This window comes from Crinia signifera, chromosome 5 (genome assembly GCF_055691185.1).
Source record: "Crinia signifera chromosome 5, ASM5569118v1, whole genome shotgun sequence".
Lineage (NCBI taxonomy): Eukaryota > Metazoa > Chordata > Amphibia > Anura > Myobatrachidae > Crinia > Crinia signifera.
Genome location: NC_139221.1, coordinates 1,416,656 through 1,443,272, shown reverse-complemented (window position 1 = coordinate 1,443,272; position 26,617 = coordinate 1,416,656). Strand labels below are relative to the sequence as shown.

The window sequence follows — 26,617 nt, the reverse complement described above, 5'->3', positions numbered from 1 at the left end:
ATAAGCGGCCATGCTGTAGTACCTGGATATGGGGAGCCTGGTGCAGGGCACAGAATAAACGGCCATGCTGTAGTACCTGGATATGGGAAGCCTGGTGCCGGGCACAGAGTAAGCGGCCATGCTGTAGTACCTGGATATGGGGAGCCTGGTGCTGGGCACAAAATAAGCGGCCATGCTGTAGTACCTGGATATGGGAAGCCTGGTGCTGGACACAGAATAAACGGCCATGCTGTAGTACCTGGATATGGGGAGCCTGGTGCTGGGCACAGAATAAGCGGTCATGCTGTAGTACCTGGATATGGGAAGCCTGGTGCCGGGCACAGAATAAGCGGCCATGCTGTAGTACCTGGATATGGGGAGCCTGGTGCCGGGCACAGAATAAGCGGCCATGCTGTAGTACCTGGATATGGGAAGCCTGGTGCCGGACACAGAATAAGCGGCCATGCTGTAGTACCTGGATATGGGGAGCCTGGTGCCGGGCACAGAATTAGCGGCCATGCTGTAGTACCTGGATATGGGAAGCCTGGTGCTGGGCACAGAATAAGAAGCCATGCTGTAGTACCTGGATATGGGGAGCCTGGTGCAGGGCACAAAATAAGCGGCCATGCTGTAGTACCTGGATATGGGGAGCCTGGTGCAGGGCACAGAATAAGCGGCCATGCTGTAGTACCTGGATATGGGGAGCCTGGTGCTGGGCACAGAGTGAGTGGCCATGCTGTAGTACCTGGATATGGGAAGCCTGGTGCTGGGCACAGAGTGAGCGGCCATGCTGTAGTACCTGGATATGGGAAGCCTGGTGCTGGGCACAGAATAAGCGGCCATGCTGTAGTACCTGGATATGGGAAGCCTGGTGCAGGGCGCAGAATAAGCGGCCATGCTGTAGTACCTGGATATGGGGAGCATGGTGCCGGGAACAGAATACGCGGCAATGCTGTAGTACCTGGATATGGGAAGCCTGGTGCCGGGCACAGAATAAGCGGCCATGCTGTAGTACCTGGATATGGGAAGCCTGGTGCTGGGCACAGAATAAGCAGCCATGCTGTAGTACCTGGATATGGGAAGCCTGGTGCTGGGCACAGAATAAGCGGACATGCTGTAGTACCTGGATATGGGAAGCCTGGTGCTGGGCACAGAATAAGCGGCCATGCTGTAGTACCTGGATATGGGGAGCCTGGTGCAGGGCACAGAATAAGCGGCCATGCTGTAATACCTGGATATGGGAAGCCTGGTGCTGGGCACAGAATAAGCGGCCATGCTGTAGTACCTGGATATGGGAAGCCTGGTTCTGGGCACAGAATAAGCGGCCATGCTGTAGTACCTGGATATGGGGAGCCTGGTGCAGGGCACAAAATAAGCGGCCATGCTGTAGTACCTGGATATGGGGAGCCTGGTGCAGGGCACAGAATAAGCGGCCATGCTGTAGTACCTGGATATGGGGAGCCTGGTGCTGGGCACAGAGTGAGTGGCCATGCTGTAGTACCTGGATATGGGAAGCCTGGTGCTGGGCACAGAGTGAGCGGCCATGCTGTAGTACCTGGATTTGGGAAGCCTGGTGCTGGGCACAGAATAAGCGGCCATGCTGTAGTACCTGGATATGGGGAGCCTGGTGCTGGGCACAGAGTAAGTGGCCATGCTGTAGTACCTGGATATGGGGAGCATGGTGCCGGGAACAGAATACGCGGCAATGCTGTAGTACCTGGATATGGGAAGCCTGGTGCCGGGCACAGAATAAGCGGCCATGCTGTAGTACCTGGATATGGGAAGCCTGGTGCTGGGCACAGAATAAGCGGCCATGCTGTAGTACCTGGATATGGGAAGCCTGGTGCAGGGCACAGAATAAGCAGCCATGCTGTAGTACCTGGATATGGGGAGCCTGGTGCAGGGCACAGAATAAACGGCCATGCTGTAGTACCTGGATATGGGAAGCCTGGTGCAGGGCACAGAATAAGCGGCCATGCTGTAGTACCTGGATATGGGGGGCCTGGTGCTGGGCACAGAATAAGCGGCCATGCTGTAGTACCTGGATATGGGGAGCCTGGTGCTGGGCACAGAATAAACAGCCATGCTGTAGTACCTGGATATGGGGAGCCTGGTGCAGGGCACAGAATAAACGGCCATGCTGTAGTACCTGGATATGGAAAGCCTGGTGCCGGGCACAGAGTAAGCGGCCATGCTGTAGTACCTAGATATGGGGAGCCTGGTGCTGGGCACAGAATAAGCGGTCATGCTGTAGTACCTGGATATGGGAAGCCTGGTGCCGGACACAGAATAAGCGGCCATGCTGTGGTACCTGAATATGGGGAGCCTGGTGCAGGGCACAGAATAAGCAGCCATGCTGTAGTACCTGGATATGAGAAGCCTGGTGCTGGGCACAGAATAAGCAGCCATGCTGTAGTACCTGGATATGGGGAGCCTGGTGCTGGGCACAGAATAAGCGGCCATGCTGTAGTACCTGGATATGGGAAGCCTGGTGCAGGGCACAGAATAAGCGGCCATGCTGTAGTACCTGGATATGGGGAGCCTGGTGCTGGGCACAGAATAAGCGGCCATGCTGTAGTACCTGGATACGGGAAGCCTGGTGCTGGGCACAGAATAAGCGGCCATGCTGTAGTACCTGGATATGGGGAGCCTGGTGCGGGGCACAGAATAAGCGGCCATGCTGTAGAACCTGGATATGGGAAGCCTGGTGCTGGGCACAGAGTAAGCGGCCATGCTGTAGTACCTAGATATGGGGAGCCTGGTGCTGGGCACAGAATAAGCGGTCATGCTGTAGTACCTGGATATGGGAAGCCTGGTGCCGGACACAGAATAAGCGGCCATGCTGTAGTACCTGGATATGGGAAGCCTGGTGCAGGGCACAGAATAAGCGGCCATGCTGTAGTACCTGGATATGGGGAGCCTGGTGCAGGGCACAGAATAAACGGCCATGCTGTAGTACCTGGATATGGGAAGCCTGGTGCAGGGCACAGAATAAGTGGCCATGCTGTAGTACCTGAATATGGGGAGCCTGGTGCTGGGCACAGAATAAACAGCCATGTTGTAGTACCTGGATATGGGGAGCCTGGTGCAGGGCACAGAATAAACGGCCATGCTGTAGTACCTGGATATGGAAAGCCTGGTGCCGGGCACAGAGTAAGCGGCCATGCTGTAGTACCTGGATATGGGGAGCCTGGTGCTGGGCACAGAATAAGCGGTCATGCTGTAGTACCTGGATATGGGAAGCCTGGTGCCGGACACAGAATAAGCGGCCATGCTGTAGTACCTGGATATGGGGAGCCTGGTGCTGGGCACAGAATAAGCGGCCATGCTGTAGTACCTGGATATGGGAAGCCTGGTGCCGGACACAGAATAAGCGGCCATGCTGTAGTACCTGAATATGGGGAGCCTGGTGCTGGGCACAGAATAAACAGCCATGCTGTAGTACCTGGATATGGGGAGCCTGGTGCAGGGCACAGAATAAACGGCCATGCTGTAGTACCTGGATATGGAAAGCCTGGTGCCGGGCACAGAGTAAGCGGCCATGCTGTAGTACCTGGATATGGGGAGCCTGGTGCTGGGCACAGAATAAGCGGTCATGCTGTAGTACCTGGATATGGGAAGCCTGGTGCCGGACACAGAATAAGCGGCCATGCTGTAGTACCTGGATATGGGGAGCCTGGTGCTGGGCACAGAATAAGCGGCCATGCTGTAGTACCTGGATATGGGAAGCCTGGTGCCGGACACAGAATAAGCGGCCATGCTGTAGTACCTGGATATGGGGAGCCTGGTGCCGGGCACAGAATAAGCGGCCATGCTGTAGTACCTGGATATGGGAAGCCTGGTGCTGGGCACAGAATAAGAAGCCATGCTGTAGTACCTGGATATGGGGAGCCTGGTGCAGGGCACAAAATAAGCGGCCATGCTGTAGTACCTGGATATGGGGAGCCTGGTGCAGGGCACAGAATAAGCGGCCATGCTGTAGTACCTGGATATGGGGAGCCTGGTGCTGGGCACAGAGTGAGTGGCCATGCTGTAGTACCTGGATATGGGAAGCCTGGTGCTGGGCACAGAGTGAGCGGCCATGCTGTAGTACCTGGATATGGGAAGCCTGGTGCTGGGCACAGAATAAGCGGCCATGCTGTAGTACCTGGATATGGGAAGCCTGGTGCAGGGCGCAGAATAAGCGGCCATGCTGTAGTACCTGGATATAGGAAGCCTGGTGCCGGGCACAGAATAAGCGGCCATGCTGTAGTACCTGGATATGGGAAGCCTGGTGCAGGGCACAGAATAAGCGGCCATGCTGTAGTACCTGGATATGGGGAGCCTGGTGCTGGGCACAGAATAAGCGGCCATGCTGTAGTACCTGGATATGGGGAGCCTGGTGCTGGGCACAGAATAAGCGGCCATGCTGTAGTACCTGGATATGGGGAGCCTGGTGCAGGGCACAGAATAAGCAGCCATGCTGTAGTACCTGGATATGGGGAGCCTGGTGCTGGGCACAGAATAAGGGGCCATGCTGTAGTACCTGGATATGGGAAGCCTGGTGCAGGGCACAGAATAAGCAGCCATGCTGTAGTACCTGGATATGGGGAGCCTGGTGCTGGGCACAGAATAAGCAGACATACTGTAGTACCTGGATATGGGGAGGCTGGTGCTGGGCACAGAATAAGCGGCCATGCTGTAGTACCTGGATATGGGAGCCTGGTGCTGGGCACAGAGTAAGTGGCCATGCTGTAGTACCTGGATATGGGAAGCCTGGTGCAGGGCAGAGAGTGAGTGGCCATGCTGTAGTACCTGGATATGGGAGCCTGGTGCTGGGCACAGAGTAAGTGGCCATGCTGTAGTACCTGGATATGGGAAGCCTGGTGCCGGGCACAGAATAAGCGGCCATGCTGTAGTACCTGGATATGGGAAGCCTGGTGCTGGGCGCAGAGTGAGTGGCCATGCTGTAGTACCTGGATATAGGAAGCCTGGTGCTGGGCACAGAGTGGCCATGCTGTAGTACCAGGATATGGGAAGCCTGATGCTGGGCACAGAATAAGCGGCCATGCTGTAGTACCTGGATATGGGAAGCCTGGTGCCGGGCACAGAATAAGCGGCCATGCTGTAGTGCCTGGATATGGGGAGCCTGGTGCTGAGCACAGAGTGAGTGGCCATGCTGTAGTACCTGGATATGGGAAGCCTGGTGCTGGGCACAGAGTGAGTGGCCATGCTGTAGTACCTGGATATGGGGAGCCTGGTGCAGGTTACAGAATAAGCAGCCATGCTGTAGTACCTGGATATGGGGAGCCTGGTGCTGGGCACAGAGTGAGTGGCCATGCTGTAGTACCTGGATATGGGGAGCCTGGTGCTGGGCGCAGAATAAGCGGCCATGCTGTAGTACCTGGATATGGGAAGCCTGGTGCTTTGTACAGAATAAGCGGCCATGCTGTGGTACCTGTATATGGGAAGCCTGGTGCAGGGCAGAGAGTGAGTGGCCATGCTGTAGTACCTGGATATGGGAAGCCTGGTGCTGGGCACAGAGTGAGTGGCCATGCTGTAGTACCTGGATATAGGAAGCCTGGTGCTGGGCACAGAGTGAGTGGCCATGCTGTAGTACCTGGATATGGGGAGCCTGGTGCTGGGCACAGAGTGAGTGGCCATGCTGTAGTACCTGGATATGGGAAGCCTGGTGCCGGACACAGAATAAGCGGCCATGCTGTAGTACCTGGATATGGGAAGCCTGGTGCCGGGCACAGAATAAGCGGCCATGCTGTAGTACCTGGATATGGGAAGCCTGGTGCTGGACACAGAGTAAGCGGCCATGCTGTAGTACCTGTATATGGGGAGCCTGGTGCTGGGCACAGAATAAGCGGCCATGCTGTAGTACCTGGATATGGGAAGCCTGGTGCAGGACACAGAATAAGCGGACATGCTGTAGTACCTGAATATGGGGAGCCTGGTGCTGGGCACAGAGTAAGCGGCCATGCTGTAGTACCTGGATATGGGAAGCCTGGTGCAGGGCACAGAATAAGCAGCCATGCTGTAGTACCTGGATATGGGAAGCCTGGTGCTGTGCACAGAGTGAGTGGCCATGCTGTAGTACCTGGATATGGGGAGCCTGGTGCAGGGCGCAGAATAAGTGGCCATGCTGTAGTACCTGGATATAGGAAGCCTGGTGCTGGGCACAGAGTAAGCGGCCATGCTGTAGTACCTGGATATGGGAAGCCTGGTGCAGGGCACAGAATAAGCAGCCATGCTGTAGTACCTGGATATGGGAAGCCTGGTGCTGTGCACAGAGTGAGTGGCCATGCTGTAGTACCTGGATATGGGGAGCCTGATGCTGGGCACAGAGTGAGTGGCCATGCTGTAGTACCTGGATATAGGAAGCCTGGTGCTGGGCACAGAGTGAGTGGCCATGCTGTAGTACCTGTATATGGGAAGCCTGGTGCTGGGCACAGAATAAGCAGCCATGCTGTAGTACCTGGATATGGGGAGCCTGGTGCTGGGCACAGAGTAAGCGGCCATGCTGTAGTACCTGGATATGGGGAGCCTGGTGCCGGGCACAGAATAAGCGGCCATGCTGTAGTACCTGGATATAGGGAGCCTGGTGCTGGGCACAGAATAAGCGGCCATGCTGTAGTACCTGGATATGGGGAGCCTGGTGCTGGGCACAGAATAAGCAGCCATGCTGTAGTACCTGGATATGGTAAGCCTGGTGCTGGGCACAGAATAAACGGCCATGCTGTAGTACCTGGATATGGGAAGCCTGGTGCTGGGCACAGAATAAGCGGCCATGCTGTAGTACCTGGATATGGGAAGCCTGGTGCTGGGCATAGAATAAGCAGCCATGCTGTAGTACCTGGATATGGGAAGCCTGGTGCTGGGCACAGAATAAGCGGCCATGCTGTAGTACCTGGATATGGGAAGCCTGGTGCTGGGCACAGAATAAGCGGCCATGCTGTAGTACCTGGATATGGGAAGCCTGGTGCTGGGCACAGAATAAGCGGCCATGCTGTAGTACCTGGATATGGGGAGCCTGGTGCTGGGCACAGAGTGAGTGGCCATGCTGTAGTACCTGGATATAGGAAGCCTGGTGCTGGGCACAGAATAAGCGGCCATGCTGTAGTACCTGGATATGGGAAGCCTGGTGCTGGGCACAGAATAAGCGGCCATGCTGTAGTACCTGGATATGGGAAGCCTGGTGCTGGGCACAGAATAAGCGGCCATGCTGTAGTACCTGGATATGGGGAGCCTGGTGCTGGGCACAGAGTGAGTGGCCATGCTGTAGTACCTGGATATAGGAAGCCTGGTGCTGGGCACAGAATAAGCGGCCATGCTGTAGTACCTGGATATGGTAAGCCTGGTGCTGGGCACAGAATAAGCAGCAATGCTGTAGTACCTGGATATGGTAAGCCTGGTGCTGGACACAGAATAAGCGGCCATGCTGTAGTACATGGATATGGGGAGCCTGGTGCTGGGCACAGAATAAGCGGCCATGCTGTAGTACCTGGATATGGGGAGCCTGGTGCTGGGCACAGAATAAGCGGACATGCTGTAGTACCTGGATATGGGAAGCCTGGTGCTGGGCACAGAGTGAGTGGCCATGCTGTAGTACCTGGATATGGGGAGCCTGGTGCTGGGCACAGAGTGAGTGGCCATGCTGTAGTACCTGGATATGGGAAGCCTGGTGCTGGGCACAGAGTGAGTGGCCATGCTGTAGTACCTGGATATGGGGAGCCTGGTGCTGGGCACAGAGTGAGTGGCCATGCTGTAGTACCTGGATATGGGAAGCCTGGTGCTGGGTACAGAGTGAGTGGCCATGCTGTAGTACCTGTATATGGGAAGCCTGGTGCTGGGCACAGAGTGAGTGGCCATGCTGTAGTACCTGGATATAGGAAGCCTGGTGCCGGGCACAGAATAAGCGGCCATGCTGTAGTACCTGGATATGGGGAGCCTGGTGCTGGGCACAGAATAAGCGGCCATGCTGTAGTACCTGGATATGTGGAGCCTGGTGCTGGGCACAGAATAAGCGGCCATGCTGTAGTACCTGGATATGGGGAGCCTGGTGCTGGGCACAGAATAAGCGGCCATGCTGTAGTACCTGGATATGGGGAGCCTGGTGCTGGGCACAGAATAAGCGGCCATGCTGTAGTACCTGGATATGGGGAGCCTGGTGCTGGGCACAGAGTGAGCGGCCATGCTGTAGTACCTGGATATGGGAAGCCTGGTGCTGGGCACAGAATAAGCGGCCATGCTGTAGTACCTGGATATGGGAAGCCTGGTGCAGGGCGCAGAATAAGCGGCCATGCTGTAGTACCTGGATATAGGAAGCCTGGTGCCGGGCACAGAATAAGCGGCCATGCTGTAGTACCTGGATATGGGAAGCCTGGTGCAGGGCACAGAATAAGCGGCCATGCTGTAGTACCTGGATATGGGGAGCCTGGTGCTGGGCACAGAATAAGCGGCCATGCTGTAGTACCTGGATATGGGGAGCCTGGTGCTGGGCACAGAATAAGCGGCCATGCTGTAGTACCTGGATATGGGGAGCCTGGTGCAGGGCACAGAATAAGCAGCCATGCTGTAGTACCTGGATATGGGGAGCCTGGTGCTGGGCACAGAATAAGGGGCCATGCTGTAGTACCTGGATATGGGAAGCCTGGTGCAGGGAACAGAATAAGCGGCCATTCTGTAGTACCTGGATATGTGAAGCCTGGTGCAGGGCACAGAATAAGCAGCCATGCTGTAGTACCTGGATATGGGGAGCCTGGTGCTGGGCACAGAATAAGCAGACATACTGTAGTACCTGGATATGGGGAGGCTGGTGCTGGGCACAGAATAAGCGGCCATGCTGTAGTACCTGGATATGGGAGCCTGGTGCTGGGCACAGAGTAAGTGGCCATGCTGTAGTACCTGGATATGGGAAGCCTGGTGCAGGGCAGAGAGTGAGTGGCCATGCTGTAGTACCTGGATATGGGAGCCTGGTGCTGGGCACAGAGTAAGTGGCCATGCTGTAGTACCTGGATATGGGAAGCCTGGTGCCGGGCACAGAATAAGCGGCCATGCTGTAGTACCTGGATATGGGAAGCCTGGTGCTGGGCGCAGAGTGAGTGGCCATGCTGTAGTACCTGGATATAGGAAGCCTGGTGCTGGGCACAGAGTGGCCATGCTGTAGTACCAGGATATGGGAAGCCTGATGCTGGGCACAGAATAAGCGGCCATGCTGTAGTACCTGGATATGGGAAGCCTGGTGCCGGGCACAGAATAAGCGGCCATGCTGTAGTGCCTGGATATGGGGAGCCTGGTGCTGAGCACAGAGTGAGTGGCCATGCTGTAGTACCTGGATATGGGAAGCCTGGTGCTGGGCACAGAGTGAGTGGCCATGCTGTAGTACCTGGATATGGGGAGCCTGGTGCAGGTTACAGAATAAGCAGCCATGCTGTAGTACCTGGATATGGGGAGCCTGGTGCTGGGCACAGAGTGAGTGGCCATGCTGTAGTACCTGGATATGGGGAGCCTGGTGCTGGGCGCAGAATAAGCGGCCATGCTGTAGTACCTGGATATGGGAAGCCTGGTGCTGGGTACAGAATAAGCGGCCATGCTGTGGTACCTGTATATGGGAAGCCTGGTGCAGGGCAGAGAGTGAGTGGCCATGCTGTAGTACCTGGATATGGGAAGCCTGGTGCTGGGCACAGAGTGAGTGGCCATGCTGTAGTACCTGGATATAGGAAGCCTGGTGCTGGGCACAGAGTGAGTGGCCATGCTGTAGTACCTGGATATGGGGAGCCTGGTGCTGGGCACAGAGTGAGTGGCCATGCTGTAGTACCTGGATATGGGAAGCCTGGTGCCGGACACAGAATAAGCGGCCATGCTGTAGTACCTGGATATGGGAAGCCTGGTGCCGGGCACAGAATAAGCGGCCATGCTGTAGTACCTGGATATGGGAAGCCTGGTGCTGGACACAGAGTAAGCGGCCATGCTGTAGTACCTGTATATGGGGAGCCTGGTGCTGGGCACAGAATAAGCGGCCATGCTGTAGTACCTGGATATGGGAAGCCTGGTGCAGGACACAGAATAAGCGGACATGCTGTAGTACCTGAATATGGGGAGCCTGGTGCTGGGCACAGAGTAAGCGGCCATGCTGTAGTACCTGGATATGGGAAGCCTGGTGCAGGGCACAGAATAAGCAGCCATGCTGTAGTACCTGGATATGGGAAGCCTGGTGCTGTGCACAGAGTGAGTGGCCATGCTGTAGTACCTGGATATGGGGAGCCTGGTGCAGGGCGCAGAATAAGTGGCCATGCTGTAGTACCTGGATATAGGAAGCCTGGTGCTGGGCACAGAGTAAGCGGCCATGCTGTAGTACCTGGATATGGGAAGCCTGGTGCAGGGCACAGAATAAGCAGCCATGCTGTAGTACCTGGATATGGGAAGCCTGGTGCTGTGCACAGAGTGAGTGGCCATGCTGTAGTACCTGGATATGGGGAGCCTGATGCTGGGCACAGAGTGAGTGGCCATGCTGTAGTACCTGGATATAGGAAGCCTGGTGCTGGGCACAGAGTGAGTGGCCATGCTGTAGTACCTGTATATGGGAAGCCTGGTGCTGGGCACAGAATAAGCAGCCATGCTGTAGTACCTGGATATGGGGAGCCTGGTGCTGGGCACAGAGTAAGCGGCCATGCTGTAGTACCTGGATATGGGGAGCCTGGTGCCGGGCACAGAATAAGCGGCCATGCTGTAGTACCTGGATATAGGGAGCCTGGTGCTGGGCACAGAATAAGCGGCCATGCTGTAGTACCTGGATATGGGGAGCCTGGTGCTGGGCACAGAATAAGCAGCCATGCTGTAGTACCTGGATATGGTAAGCCTGGTGCTGGGCACAGAATAAGCGGCCATGCTGTAGTACCTGGATATGGGAAGCCTGGTGCTGGGCACAGAATAAGCGGCCATGCTGTAGTACCTGGATATGGGAAGCCTGGTGCTGGGCATAGAATAAGCAGCCATGCTGTAGTACCTGGATATGGGAAGCCTGGTGCTGGGCACAGAATAAGCGGCCATGCTGTAGTACCTGGATATGGGAAGCCTGGTGCTGGGCACAGAATAAGCGGCCATGCTGTAGTACCTGGATATGGGAAGCCTGGTGCTGGGCACAGAATAAGCGGCCATGCTGTAGTACCTGGATATGGGGAGCCTGGTGCTGGGCACAGAGTGAGTGGCCATGCTGTAGTACCTGGATATAGGAAGCCTGGTGCTGGGCACAGAATAAGCGGCCATGCTGTAGTACCTGGATATGGGAAGCCTGGTGCTGGGCACAGAATAAGCGGCCATGCTGTAGTACCTGGATATGGGAAGCCTGGTGCTGGGCACAGAATAAGCGGCCATGCTGTAGTACCTGGATATGGGGAGCCTGGTGCTGGGCACAGAGTGAGTGGCCATGCTGTAGTACGTGGATATAGGAAGCCTGGTGCTGGGCACAGAATAAGCGGCCATGCTGTAGTACCTGGATATGGTAAGCCTGGTGCTGGGCACAGAATAAGCAGCAATGCTGTAGTACCTGGATATGGTAAGCCTGGTGCTGGACACAGAATAAGCGGCCATGCTGTAGTACATGGATATGGGGAGCCTGGTGCTGGGCACAGAATAAGCGGCCATGCTGTAGTACCTGGATATGGGGAGCCTGGTGCTGGGCACAGAATAAGCGGACATGCTGTAGTACCTGGATATGGGAAGCCTGGTGCTGGGCACAGAGTGAGTGGCCATGCTGTAGTACCTGGATATGGGGAGCCTGGTGCTGGGCACAGAGTGAGTGGCCATGCTGTAGTACCTGGATATGGGAAGCCTGGTGCTGGGCACAGAGTGAGTGGCCATGCTGTAGTACCTGGATATGGGGAGCCTGGTGCTGGGCACAGAGTGAGTGGCCATGCTGTAGTACCTGGATATGGGAAGCCTGGTGCTGGGTACAGAGTGAGTGGCCATGCTGTAGTACCTGTATATGGGAAGCCTGGTGCTGGGCACAGAGTGAGTGGCCATGCTGTAGTACCTGGATATAGGAAGCCTGGTGCCGGGCACAGAATAAGCGGCCATGCTGTAGTACCTGGATATGGGGAGCCTGGTGCTGGGCACAGAATAAGCGGCCATGCTGTAGTACCTGGATATGTGGAGCCTGGTGCTGGGCACAGAATAAGCGGCCATGCTGTAGTACCTGGATATGGGGAGCCTGGTGCTGGGCACAGAATAAGCGGCCATGCTGTAGTACCTGGATATGGGGAGCCTGGTGCTGGGCACAGAATAAGCGGCCATGCTGTAGTACCTGGATATGGGGAGCCTGGTGCTGGGAACAGAGTGAGTGGCCATGCTGTAGTACCTGGATATGGGGAGCCTGGTGCTGGGCACAGAATAAGCGGCCATGCTGTAGTACCTGGATATGGGGAGCCTGGTGCTGGGCACAGAATAAGCGGCCATGCTGTAGTACCTGGATATGGGGAGCCTGGTGCTGGGCACAGAATAAGCGGCCATGCTGTAGTACCTGGATATGGGGAGCCTGGTGCTGGGCACAGAATAAGCGGCCATGCTGTAGTACCTGGATATGGGGAGCCTGGTGCTGGGCACAGAATAAGCGGCCATGCTGTAGTACCTGGATATGGGAAGCCTGGTGCTGGGCACAGAATAAGCGGCCATGCTGTAGTACCTGGATATGGGAAGCCTGGTGCTGGGCACAGAATAAGCAGCCATGCTGTAGTACCTGGATATGGTAAGCCTGGTGCTGGGCACAGAATAAGCGGCCATGCTGTAGTACCTGGATATGGGGAGCCTGGTGCTGGGCACAGAATAAGCGGCCATGCTGTAGTACCTGGATATGGGAAGCCTGGTGCTGGGCACAGAATAAGCAGCCATGCTGTAGTACCTGGATATGGTAAGCCTGGTGCTGGGCACAGAATAAGCGGCCATGCTGTAGTACCTGGATATGGGGAGCCTGGTGCTGGGCACAGAATAAGCAGCCATGCTGTAGTACCTGGATATGGTAAGCCTGGTGCTGGGCACAGAATAAGCGGCCATGCTGTAGTACCTGGATATGGGAAGCCTGGTGCTGGGCACAGAGTGAGTGGCCATGCTGTAGTACCTGGATATAGGAAGCCTGGTGCTGGGCACAGAGTGAGTGGCCATGCTGTAGTACCTGAATATGGGGAGCCTGGTGCTGGGCGCAGAATAAGGGCCATGCTGTAGTACCTGGATATAGGAAGCCTGGTGCTGGGCACAGAGTGAGTGGCCATGCTGTAGTACCTGAATATGGGGAGCCTGGTGCTGGGCACAGAATAAGCGGCCATGCTGTAGTACCTGTATATGGGGAGCCTGGTGCCGGGCACAGAATAAGCGGCCATGCTGTAGTACCTGGATATGGGAAGCCTGGTGCAGGGCACAGAATAAGCGGCCATGCTGTAGTACCTGGATATGGGAAGCCTGGTGCCGGGCACAGAATAAGCGGCCATGCTGTAGTACCTGGATATGGGAAGCCTGGTGCTGGGCACAGAATAAGCGGCCATGCTGTAGTACCTGTATATGGGGAGCCTGGTGCAGGGCACAGAATAAGCGGCCATGCTGTAGTACCTGGATATGGGAAGCCTGGTGCAGGGCACAGAATAAGCGGCCATGCTGTAGTACCTGGATATGGGAAGCCTGGTGCCGGGCACAGAATAAGCGGCCATGCTGTAGTACCTGGATATGGGAAGCCTGGTGCAGGGCACAGAATAAGCGGCCATGCTGTAGTACCTGGATATGGGGAGCCTGGTGCTGGGCACAGAATAAGTGGCCATGCTGTAGTACCTGGATATGGGAAGCCTGGAGCTGGGCACAGAGTGAGTGGCCATGCTGTAGTACCTGTATATGGGGAGCCTGGTGCAGGGCACAGAATAAGCGGCCATGCTGTAGTACCTGGATATGGGAAGCCTGGTGCAGGGCACAGAATAAGCGGCCATGCTGTAGTACCTGGATATGGGAAGCCTGGTGCGGGGCACAGAATAAGCGGCCATGCTGTAGTACCTGGATATGGGAAGCCTGGTGCAGGGCACAGAATAAGCGGCCATGCTGTAGTACCTGGATATGAGAAGCCTGGTGCTGGGCACAGAATAAGCAGCCATGCTGTAGTACCTGGATATGGGAAGCCTGATGCCGGGCACAGAATAAGCGGCCATGCTGTAGTACCTGGATATGGGAAGCCTGGTGCGGGGCACAGAATAAGCGGCCATGCTGTAGTACCTGGATATGGGAAGCCTGGTGCAGGGCACAGAATAAGCGGCCATGCTGTAGTACCTGGATATGAGAAGCCTGATGCCGGGCACAGAATAAGCGGCCATGCTGTAGTACCTGGATATGGGAAGCCTGGTGCTGGGCACAGAATAAGCGGCCATGCTGTAGTACCTGGATATGGGAAGCCTGGTGCCGGGCACAGAATAAGCGGCCATGCTGTAGTACCTGGATATGGGAAGCCTGGTGCCGGGCACAGAATAAGCGGCCATGCTGTAGTACCTGGATATGGGAAGCCTGATGCTGGGCACAGAGTGAGTGGCCATGCTGTAGTACCTGGATATGGGAAGCCTGGTGCAGGGCAGAGAGTGAGTGGCCATGCTGTAGTACCTGGATATGGGAAGCCTGGTGCTGGGCACAGAGTGAGTGGCCATGCTGTAGTACCTGGATATGGGGAGCCTGGTGCTGGGCACAGAGTGAGTGGCCATGCTGTAGTACCTGGATATAGGAAGCCTGGTGCTGGGCACAGAGTGAGTGGCCATGCTGTAGTACCTGGATATGGGAAGCCTGGTGCTGGGCACAGAGTGAGCGGCCATGCTGTAGTACCTGTATATGGGGAGCCTGGTGCTGGGCACAGAATAAGCGGCCATGCTGTAGTACCTGGATATGGGAAGCCTGGTGCTGGGCACAGAGTGAGCGGCCATGCTGTAGTACCTGTATATGGGGAGCCTGGTGCTGGGCACAGAATAAGCGGCCATGCTGTAGTACCTGGATATGGGAAGCCTGGTGCAGGGCACAGAATAAGCAGCCATGCTGTAGTACCTGGATATAGGAAGCCTGGTGCTGGGCACAGAGTGAGTGGCCATGCTGTAGTACCTGGATATGGGGAGCCTGGTGCTGGGCACAGAATAAGCGGCCATGCTGTAGTACCTGGATATGGGAAGCCTGGTGCTGGGCACAGAGTAAGTGGCCATGCTGTAGTACCTGGATATGGGAAGCCTGGTGCTGTGCACAGAGTGAGTGGCCATGCTGTAGTACCTGGATATGGGAAGCCTGGTGCTGGGCACAGAGTGAGTGGCCATGCTGTAGTACCTGGATATAGGAAGCCTGGTGCTGGGCACAGAGTGAGCGGCCATGCTGTAGTACCTGGATATGGGAAGCCTGGTGCTGGACACAGAATAAGCGGCCATGCTGTAGTACCTGGATATGGGGAGCCTGGTGCTGGGCACAGAGTGAGTGGCCATGCTGTAGTACCTGGATATGGGAAGCCTGGTGCTGGGCACAGAGTGAGTGGCCATGCTGTAGTACCTGGATATGGGAAGCCATACAGAATAAGCGGCCATGCTGTAGTACCTGTATATGGGGAGCCTGGTGCTGGGCACAGAATAAGCGGCCATGCTGTAGTACCTGGATATGGGGAGCCTGGTGCTGGGCACAGAATAAGCGGCCATGCTGTAGTACCTGGATATGGGGAGCCTGGTGCTGGGAACAGAGTGAGTGGCCATGCTGTAGTACCTGGATATGGGAAGCCTGGTGCTGGGCACAGAATAAGCAGCCATGCTGTAGTACCTGAATATGGGAAACCTGGTGCTGGGCATAGAATAAGCAGCCATGCTGTAGTACCTGGATATAGGAAGCCTGGTGCCGGGCACAGAATAAGCGGCCATGCTGTAGTACCTGGATATGGGGAGCCTGGTGCTGGACACAGAATAAGCAGCCATGCTGTAGTACCTGGATATGGGGAGCCTGGTGCTGGGCACAGAATAAGCGGCCATGCTGTAGTACCTGGATATGGGGAGCCTGGTGCTGGGAACAGAGTGAGTGGCCATGCTGTAGTACCTGGATATGGGAAGCCTGGTGCTGGGCACAGAATAAGCAGCCATGCTGTAGTACCTGAATATGGGAAACCTGGTGCTGGGCATAGAATAAGCAGCCATGCTGTAGTACCTGGATATAGGAAGCCTGGTGCCGGGCACAGAATAAGCGGCCATGCTGTAGTACCTGGATATGGGGAGCCTGGTGCTGGGCACAGAGTGAGTGGCCATGCTGTAGTACCTGGATATAGGGAGCCTGGTGCTGGGCACAGAATAAGCGGCCATGCTGTAGTACCTGGATATGGGGAGCCTGGTGCTGGACACAGAATAAGTGGCCATGCTGTAGTACCTGGATATGGGAAGCCTGGTGCTGGGCACAGAATAAGCAGCCATGCTGTAGTACCTGGATATGGTAAGCCTGGTGCTGGGCACAGAATAAGCGGCCATGCTGTAGTACCTGGATATGGGGAGCCTGATGCTGGGCACAGAATAAGCAGCCATGCTGTAGTACCTGGATATGGGGAGCCTGGTGCTGGGCACAGAGTGAGTGGCCATGCTGTAGTACCTGGATATAGGAAGCCTGGTGCTGGGCACAGAGTGAGTGGCCATACTGTAGTACCTGGATATGGGGAGCTTGGTGCTGGGCACAGAGTGAGTGGCCATGCTGTAGTACCTGGATATAGGAAGCCTGGTGCTGGGCACAGAGTGAGTGGCCATGCTGTAGTACCTGGATATGGGGAGCCTGGTGCTGGGCACAGAGTGAGTGGCCATGCTGTAGTACCTGGATATGGGGAGCCTGGTGCTGGGCACAGAGTGAGTGGCCATGCTGTAGTACCTGGATATGGGAAGCCTGGTGCTGGGCACAGAATGAGCGGACATGCTGTAGTACCTGGATATGGTAAGCCTGGTGCTGGGCACAGAATAAGCGGCCATGCTGTAGTACCTGGATATGGGGAGCCTGGTGCTGGGCACAGAGTAAGCAGCCATGCTGTAGTACCTGTATATGGGGAGCCTGGTGCTGGGCACAGAGTGAGTGGCCATGCTGTAGTACCTGGATATGGGGAGCCTGGTGCTGGGCACAGAATAAGCGGCCATGCTGTAGTACCTGGATATGGGGAGCCTGGTGCTGGGAACAAAGTGAGTGGCCATGCTGTAGTACCTGGATATGGGAAGCCTGGTGCTGGGCACAGAATAAGCGGCCATGCTGTAGTACCTGGATATAGGAAGCCTGGTGCTGGGCACAGAGTGAGTGGCCATGCTGTAGTACCTGGATATGGGGAGCCTGGTGCTGGGCACAGAGTGAGTGGCCATGCTGTAGTACCTGGATATGGGGAGCCTGGTGCTGGGCACAGAATAAGCGGCCATGCTGTAGTACCTGGATATGGGGAGCCTGGTGCTGGGCACAGAATAAGCGGACATGCTGTAGTACCTGGATATGGGAAGCCTGGTGCTGGGCACAGAATAAGTGGCCATGCTGTAGTACCTGGATATAGGAAGCCTGGTGCTGGGCACAGAGTGAGTGGCCATGCTGTAGTACCTGGATATGGGGAGCCTGGTGCTGGGCGCAGAATAAGGGCCATGCTGTAGTACCTGGATATGGGAAGCCTGGTGCTGGGCACAGAGTGAGTGGCCATGCTGTAGTACCTGGATATGGGGAGCCTGGTGCTGGGCGCAGAATAAGCGGCCATGCTGTAGTACCTGGATATAGGAAGCCTGGTGCCGGGCACAGAATATGCGGCCATGCTGTAGTACCTGGATATGGGAAGCCTGGTGCTGGACACAGAATAAGCGGCCATGCTGTAGTACCTGGATATGGGAAGCCTGGTGCTGGGCACAGAATAAGCGGCCATGCTGTAGTACCTGGATATGGGGAGCCTGGTGCTGGGCACAGAATAAGCGGCCATGCTGTAGTACCTGGATATGGGGAGCCTGGTGCTGGGCACAGAATAAGCGGCCATGCTGTAGTACCTGGATATGGGGAGCCTGGTGCTGGGCACAGAATAAGCGGCCATGCTGTAGTACCTGGATATGGGGAGCCTGGTGCTGGGCACAGAGTGGCCATGCTGTAGTACCTGGATATGGGAAGCCTGGTGCTGGGCACAGAATAAGCAGCCATGCTGTAGTACCTGGATATGGGGAGCCTGGTGCTGGGCACAGAATAAGCGGCCATGCTGTAGTACCTGGATATGGGGAGCCTGGTGCTGGGCACAGAATAAGCAGCCATGCTGTAGTACCTGGATATGGTAAGCCTGGTGCTGGGCACAGAATAAGCGGCCATGCTGTAGTACCTGGATATGGGAAGCCTGGTGCTGGGCACAGAATAAGCGGCCATGCTGTAGTACCTGGATATGGGAAGCCTGGTGCTAGGCACAGAATAAGCGGCCATGCTGTAGTACCTGGATACGGGGAGCCTGGTGCTGGGCACAGAATAAGCGGCCATGCTGTAGTACCTGGATATGGTAAGCCTGGTGCTGGGCACAGAATAAGCGGCCATGCTGTAGTACCTGGATATGGGGAGCCTGATGCTGGGCACAGAGTGAGTGGCCATGCTGTAGTACCTGGATATGGGAAGCCTGGTGCCGGGCACAGAATAAGCAGCCATGCTGTAGTACCTGGATATGGGAAGCCTGGTGCAGGGCGCAGAATAAGGGCCATGCTGTAGTACCTGGATATGGGAAGCCTGGTGCTGGGCACAGAGTGAGTGGCCATGCTGTAGTACCTGGATATGGGGAGCCTGATGCTGGGCACAGAGTGAGTGGCCATGCTGTAGTACCTGGATATGGGAAGCCTGGTGCTGGGCACAGAATAAGCGGCCATGCTGTAGTACCTGGATATGGGGAGCCTGGTGCTGGGCACAGAGTAAGCAGCCATGCTGTAGTACCTGTATATGGGGAGCCTGGTGCTGGGCACAGAGTGAGTGGCCATGCTGTAGTACCTGGATATGGGGAGCCTGGTGCTGGGCACAGAATAAGCGGCCATGCTGTAGTACCTGGATATGGGGAGCCTGGTGCTGGGAACAAAGTGAGTGGCCATGCTGTAGTACCTGGATATGGGAAGCCTGGTGCTGGGCACAGAATAAGCGGCCATGCTGTAGTACCTGGATATAGGAAGCCTGGTGCTGGGCACAGAGTGAGTGGCCATGCTGTAGTACCTGGATATGGGGAGCCTGGTGCTGGGCACAGAGTGAGTGGCCATGCTGTAGTACCTGGATATGGGGAGCCTGGTGCTGGGCACAGAATAAGCGGCCATGCTGTAGTACCTGGATATGGGGAGCCTGGTGCTGGGCACAGAATAAGCGGACATGCTGTAGTACCTGGATATGGGAAGCCTGGTGCTGGGCACAGAATAAGTGGCCATGCTGTAGTACCTGGATATAGGAAGCCTGGTGCTGGGCACAGAGTGAGTGGCCATGCTGTAGTACCTGGATATGGGGAGCCTGGTGCTGGGCGCAGAATAAGCGGCCATGCTGTAGTACCTGGATATAGGAAGCCTGGTGCCAGGCACAGAATATGCGGCCATGCTGTAGTACCTGGATATGGGAAGCCTGGTGCTGGACACAGAATAAGCGGCCATGCTGTAGTACCTGGATATGGGAAGCCTGGTGCTGGGCACAGAATAAGCGGCCATGCTGTAGTACCTGGATATGGGGAGCCTGGTGCTGGGCACAGAATAAGCGGCCATGCTGTAGTACCTGGATATGGGGAGCCTGGTGCTGGGCACAGAATAAGCGGCCATGCTGTAGTACCTGGATATGGGGAGCCTGGTGCTGGGCACAGAATAAGCGGCCATGCTGTAGTACCTGGATATGGGAAGCCTGGTGCTGGACACAGAATAAGCAGCCATGCTGTAGTACCTGGATATGGGGAGCCTGGTGCTGGGCACAGAATAAGCGGCCATGCTGTAGTACCTGGATATGGGGAGCCTGGTGCTGGGAACAGAGTGAGTGGCCATGCTGTAGTACCTGGATATGGGAAGCCTGGTGCTGGGCACAGAATAAGCAGCCATGCTGTAGTACCTGAATATGGGAAACCTGGTGCTGGGCATAGAATAAGCAGCCATGCTGTAGTACCTGGATATAGGAAGCCTGGTGCCGGGCACAGAATAAGCGGCCATGCTGTAGTACCTGGATATGGGGAGCCTGGTGCTGGGCACAGAGTAAGTGGCCATGCTGTAGTACCTGGATATAGGGAGCCTGGTGCTGGGCACAGAATAAGCGGCCATGCTGTAGTACCTGGATATGGGGAGCCTGGTGCTGGACACAGAATAAGTGGCCATGCTGTAGTACCTGGATATGGGAAGCCTGGTGCTGGGCACAGAATAAGCAGCCATGCTGTAGTACCTGGATATGGTAAGCCTGGTGCTGGGCACAGAATAAGCGGCCATGCTGTAGTACCTGGATATGGGGAGCCTGATGCTGGGCACAGAATAAGCAGCCATGCTGTAGTACCTGTGTGAAGGAATTGCATTGGCGATAAGTGAATTGTGACATCCTCTACTCCACAGTAATTAATGTACATTTTAGCCCTATTGTTCCCTATGTATGTCTGTATTTCCCAGGACTTTATTCATGTAAGCCCCAATTGCGTATTACTTAAATATTGTAACTGTGTATGTGGAGACAAATGGTCCGGCTAGAAGCGACCAAATGCTTAGATTAGAATCTGTTCAGTTTGTGTATAGTTTTTGGTTCAGGGATCAAAGGACCTCTTTATAGGCTGTTTAGTAACAGAGACAGATAGTGGCAGAGACATACACTTCCCCCCCCAAATAACAAGAGGCTAAGGATGGATAACACCAGGGTCAGTCTCCAGAGAAGAGATCTGTTTACATGAAGGTGTGAAATCCCTCACATACACAAGCTTCAAAGCCAGATGAAGGGAGTGAGTTAATCAGCCCCTGGACAGGTAATAGGAGACCCTGTTATATTCATACAACTGCACCCAGCATAGGAAGGGTTAAGAATTCCTGAGGGAGGGGGAGAGGGGTGCCTTTGGGATGTAAGTTGGTGTTTGCAGGAAGAGAGGGGAGAGATGTGAATGAGAGCTGAAGGAGAAGAGAGGAGGAAGGAGGTTAGTCGCAGTCTTAAGGTTCAGAGGTATGCTCTACCTGTGTCTTGTGGAACGCCTCATCCTCGCTTCTGTGGAGTTGCCAGTGTTTTGTGGACTTATACAGTTTTCTGCTATCACAGCTGTGTGGACAAGTGATAGTTTGCCCTGTGGAACTGATCTGGGACTGTGACTATACAAGGACTGTCTGTTTGGGCCTGCTACCTGAATATCTTTCTACTCTGCAATTTACCTTTGCCACTGTTTATTGTCTATTTGTGCGTGCTGTGGAAAATAAACCATTCTTCTGGTTTCATCTGCTCGGTGTCTGAGTGATTGAGGAACTCGTACCCTCACATTTGGCGGCAGCAGCGGGATCACTCAGACACCAACCTTCGAGCAACGAGTCATAAACACCTCAGGGAATGGATCCAGCACCACTATGCTACCGATACAGCAAAAAGGATCAACTGCAGGATCTGTGCCGTACGAGGCAGATTGAGTTTGAGGCATTGGACACCAGAGCAGCATTAATGGCAAAGCTGGCACAATGGGACCAAGAACACCCTGGACAGGAGGACGATGAGGACCCCGTCCTAGAGCGGAACGAGGTGCAGGGGGCCAACAGGACAAATGCTTCAGGGGCTGCGCTGCCTGTTGGAAATGCAGATCAGTTGCAGGACTTGCTGGCAGCTCTGGGACAAGGAGCCTCAGTTTTGGGAGCTGCATTGGGGTTGCAGTCCTCTATACCCACTACGGCAGCATCAGTAAGCCAGGTGGCCAGGCTGAGATATAATGACATCCCACCTTTTGATGATGCCGGTTCGGATATTGATACCCATTTGCAGATGTTTGAATCTGTTATGACTTTGCATGGAATTGAGGCAGCAGAGTGGCCTCGATTTCTGTTCCCCAGTCTGAGAGGAAGGGCTCTGGAAGCATTCCATGCCCTGAGCCCAGAGCAGGTGCTGGTATATGAGGAGGTACGAAGTGTCCTGCTTGCTAGATATGCGGTGACTGCTGAATCATACCGTGTGAAGTTTCGCACCATAACCCGAAAAGGCGATTCTTCATTTACAGAGTTTAATAACCTGTTGCGGAGGAACTGTGATAAGTGGCTGTCCGTGAAGCAGGCCCTTACTGTAAAAGATATTAAAAATGCTTTTATCTTGGAGCAGCTGCTGAACAAGATGCCTCTTGAGATCAGAGAATGGGTAGCAGATCGGACCCCTACCACCCCCGAGAAAGCGGCACAACTAGCGGACGAGTTCACAGCTAACAGGCCTCGGTGGAGAGGGGCCAACATCGAGGAAAAGACTAATCTCCGACGGGCCCAGCCAGATCGGGATCTACCGGCGGCCCCCCAACGCCCAGCTCCACAGCCCCCCAACCCCCGGCCTTGGGGACCCGAGCTACCAGGAGCCCGTCGCTGCTACAACTGTGACAAGGTGGGTCATGTCCGCCGAGATTGCCCCCGGGGAAGAGGACCATTTCCAGGTGCCCGACATGCCTTGCCTCGAGTAGCTGTGTGCCAGGAACCATCATTTGGGGGAGGGGGAGGGGAGTACTGTCCTGATGCGCCAGAGGCGGAGGAAGTAGTATACCAGGTGGAGGTGGTAGCAGCTATTGGAAAAGCCACCCCGGATAACATGAAGCCACATCTACAGCCTGTAAAAGTTAATGGGAAGGAACTGCAGGGGTTAAGAGATTCGGGTGCCTCCATCACCCTTATCCGCCCAGAATTAATCCCCCCCTGCCAACTACTGAAGCAACGGAAAATTAAGATCTCCATGGCAGGGGGGCAGATCACTGTCATCCCCATGGCCCGGGTACACTTGGATTGGGGTCAGGACTCTGGGGAAGTGAACGTGGGACTTCTGGAAGGGCTCCCCACCCATGTTATTCTAGGAAATGATTTGGGTGGTGGATTGGCCAGTTGTTTCGTGGGAGCTATCACCCGGAGCCAGTCACAGGCTGGAGAGATAGCACCTGAGGGCCCTCTCCCGCCAGCACCAGGAATTACTGCTACAGCCCCTGAGCCACCGCCGGTGAGTAACATGGTACCAGACTTGCTTGACTGTGACGTGAATCTGGGGGAGGTAGATAGAGTGGAATTTAGGGAAGCCCAACAAACAGATCCGTCCCTAGCTAGCCTCCGCAGGGCAGCAGGACGGAGTGATTGGGGAACTCAGGAGGATCGCATTCAGTGGGAGGAGGGGAGACTGTACAGGGTGCCAGCAAAAGCAGACCCATTAGAGCCCGAAGTCCCTAGGAAACAGTTAATTGTTCCCCAGCAGTACCGTACGCGATTGCTAGCACTTGCCCATGACATCCCCTCAGCAGGCCATTTAGGGATTCGTAAAACCCGGGCCCGACTGCTGCGGCACTTCTTCTGGCCAGGAATAAACCAGGAGGTAAGACAGTATAGAGAGTCATGTGGGGTCTGTCAACGCCTCGGGGGACCCCCACGTCGTGTCCCCCTACAACCCATGCCTGTGATCAGTGAGCCATTCAGGAGAGTGGCCATGGACATTGTTGGGCCTTTTAAGAAACCGAGCAGAACAGGAAAGAAATACATACTGACTGTGGTTGACTATGCGACTAGGTACCCAGAGGCGGTGGCGCTGGCATCCATAGATGCTGAGCATATTGCCCAGGCTCTCATGGATATCTTTAGTCGTGTGGGATTTCCCGAAGAAGTGGTCACCGACCAAGGTGCGCAATTTCAAGGGGACTTACTGCAGACCATATGGGCCAAATTTGGGGTCCATCCCTTTCGCACTACTGCCTATCACCCCCAAACAAACGGATTGTGTGAGCGATTTAATGCGACCCTTAAGCAGTTGCTACGGGCATATGCTGAATCAGAGGGGGGAGACTGGGAGAAATCCTTGCAACAGCTTCTATTCGCATACCGCGAAGTAAGGCAAGATTCTACCGGGTTCTCCCCTTTTGAGTTACTATATGCCAGAAGGGTCCGAGGTCCTCTCGACTTAGTCAGGGAAAGCTGGGAAGGATCATTCCAGGAACCGGAGGTTCCGGTCTTAGAATATGTGGCCCAAATGAGGGAGAGACTGCAAAGGCTAATGCAGCTTGCGCATGACCATATGCTGGAGGCACAGGGAAGGCAGTGCAAGTATTACAACCAGCATGCACGTGAACGGGAGTTGGAAGTGGGTCAGAAAGTGATGGTACTGGTACCTGTACGAAAGCACAAGTTACAGGCGACCTGGGCAGGGCCATATACTGTAGTGGACCGACAGGGGCAGGTAGATTATATCATTGCCCTAGATCAAACCGGGAAGCGGGTGGGCACCTACCACATAAATAGATTAAAAAAATATGTCACCAGGGAAATAGGGGCTGTGGCAATCTGCTGCCCACCAATGGATGACCCAGAGACTGACCCCATCCCTGACATTCTGGCAGCAACCAAGAAGGATGTGGGGGTGGAGGCCGTGCCCATAGGCACACAGTTAACTGAAACCCAGACCCGACAAATGAGGGAGGTTTTGGAGCTAGTGGGGCCTCAGTTCACTAGCAGGCCAGGACGCACTCATGTAGCAGCCCATCATGTCGACACCGGAGCAACTCGGCCCATTAGGCAACCAGCATATCGGCTGAATCCCGAGGTGCTCAATATGATGAAAAAAGAGGTAGACGAAATGCTGGCGCTTGGGGTCATTGTGCCATCAAATAGTCCCTGGGCCTCCAGCGTGGTCTTAGTGCCCAAGAAGGATGGGAGTACACGCTTCTGCGTGGACTATAGGAAGCTGAATGAGGTGACAGTGACAGACGCATACCCCATGCCCCGGGTAGATGAGCTGTTAGACAGGTTGGGGATGGCTCGCTATGTGTCCACCCTGGACCTTAGCAAGGGGTACTGGCAGATACCCCTTACCAGAGAGGCACAGGAGAGGTCAGCGTTCAATACCCCATTTGGGCTTTTTGAATTTACTGACATGCCCTTCGGGATGAAGAATGCCCCTGCCACCTTCCAGCGTACAGTAGATCGCATACTGACAGGGTGTCAGGAGTTTGCCCAGGCCTACCTGGATGATATAGCAATTTTTAGTGAGACCTGGGAGGATCATCTGCAGCATGTAGCCCAGGTTTTAGCAGAGATTAGCCAGGCAGGGTTGACAATCAGACCGGATAAGTGTCAGATGGGGATGGCAGAGGTGCTGTACCTTGGCCACAGGGTTGGGGGAGGCCGTATTCGTCCAGAACCAGCAAAAATTGAGGCCATTCTGAAGTGGCCTCACCCCACTAACCAAAAACAGGTACGTGCCTTCCTGGGCACAGCGGGGTACTATCGTAAATTTGTTCCTCAGTACAGCACCATTGCCAAACCACTGACTGACCTAACGACCAAAAAGTACACCCGAAACATTGACTGGACCCCTGACTGCGAGCAGGCTTTCTCCCAGCTTAAGGACATCTTGTCCCGGTCCCCAGTGTTAGCCGCCCCTGACTTCCGCCGGCGGTTCATTGTGCAAACAGATGCTTCAGCTTGTGGAATAGGAGCTGTGCTAAGTCAAATAGGGGAGGATGGGTGTGAGCACCCAGTTGCCTTTATTTCCCGAAAACTAGTTGCCCGCGAGATAGCCTACGCCACCATTGAAAAGGAGTGCCTAGCCATCGTCTGGGCACTAAAGAAGTTGCAGCCCTATGTGTATGGGCGTGAGTTTTCAGTGGTAACAGATCATAACCCCCTTAGTTTTCTACAACGTACAGCTGGAGACAATGGACGGTTACTGAGGTGGAGCTTAGCCCTACAACTGTACAACTTCTCTATTTCTCACAAAAAGGGTAAAGATCATGGAAACGCGGATGGTCTATCCCGTCAGCAGGAACCAGACCCAGTGCCACCTAACACCAGGAGACCAGCCCTTGCCATTACCCAGGACACCAGGAACATGGACTAAAATGTGGGGGAGGAAATGTGAAGGAATTGCATTGGCGATAAGTGAATTGTGACATCCTCTACTCCACAGTAATTAATGTACATTTTAGCCCTATTGTTCCCTATGTATGTCTGTATTTCCCAGGACTTTATTCATGTAAGCCCCAATTGCGTATTACTTAAATATTGTAACTGTGTATGTGGAGACAAATGGTCCGGCTAGAAGCGACCAAATGCTTAGATTAGAATCTGTTCAGTTTGTGTATAGTTTTTGGTTCAGGGATCAAAGGACCTCTTTATAGGCTGTTTAGTAACAGAGACAGATAGTGGCAGAGACATACACTTCCCCCCCCAAATAACAAGAGGCTAAGGATGGATAACACCAGGGTCAGTCTCCAGAGAAGAGATCTGTTTACATGAAGGTGTGAAATCCCTCACATACACAAGCTTCAAAGCCAGATGAAGGGAGTGAGTTAATCAGCCCCTGGACAGGTAATAGGAGACCCTGTTATATTCATACAACTGCACCCAGCATAGGAAGGGTTAAGAATTCCTGAGGGAGGGGGAGAGGGGTGCCTTTGGGATGTAAGTTGGTGTTTGCAGGAAGAGAGGGGAGAGATGTGAATGAGAGCTGAAGGAGAAGAGAGGAGGAA

The 26,617-nt window shown here is 54.8% G+C and overlaps 1 protein-coding gene across 1 annotated transcript in view; it reads right to left on the bottom strand.

Moving 5' to 3' along the window:
- The window catches only part of LOC146079844 (uncharacterized), a 267,124-nt gene that overhangs the window by 118,934 nt on the left and 121,573 nt on the right, over positions 1-26,617 (bottom strand). The window contains exon 7 of the mRNA XM_083186483.1: positions 16,471-16,524. Coding sequence (XP_083042609.1) covers positions 16,471-16,524 — 54 coding nt within the window. The remainder of the gene's footprint in view (positions 1-16,470; positions 16,525-26,617) is intronic.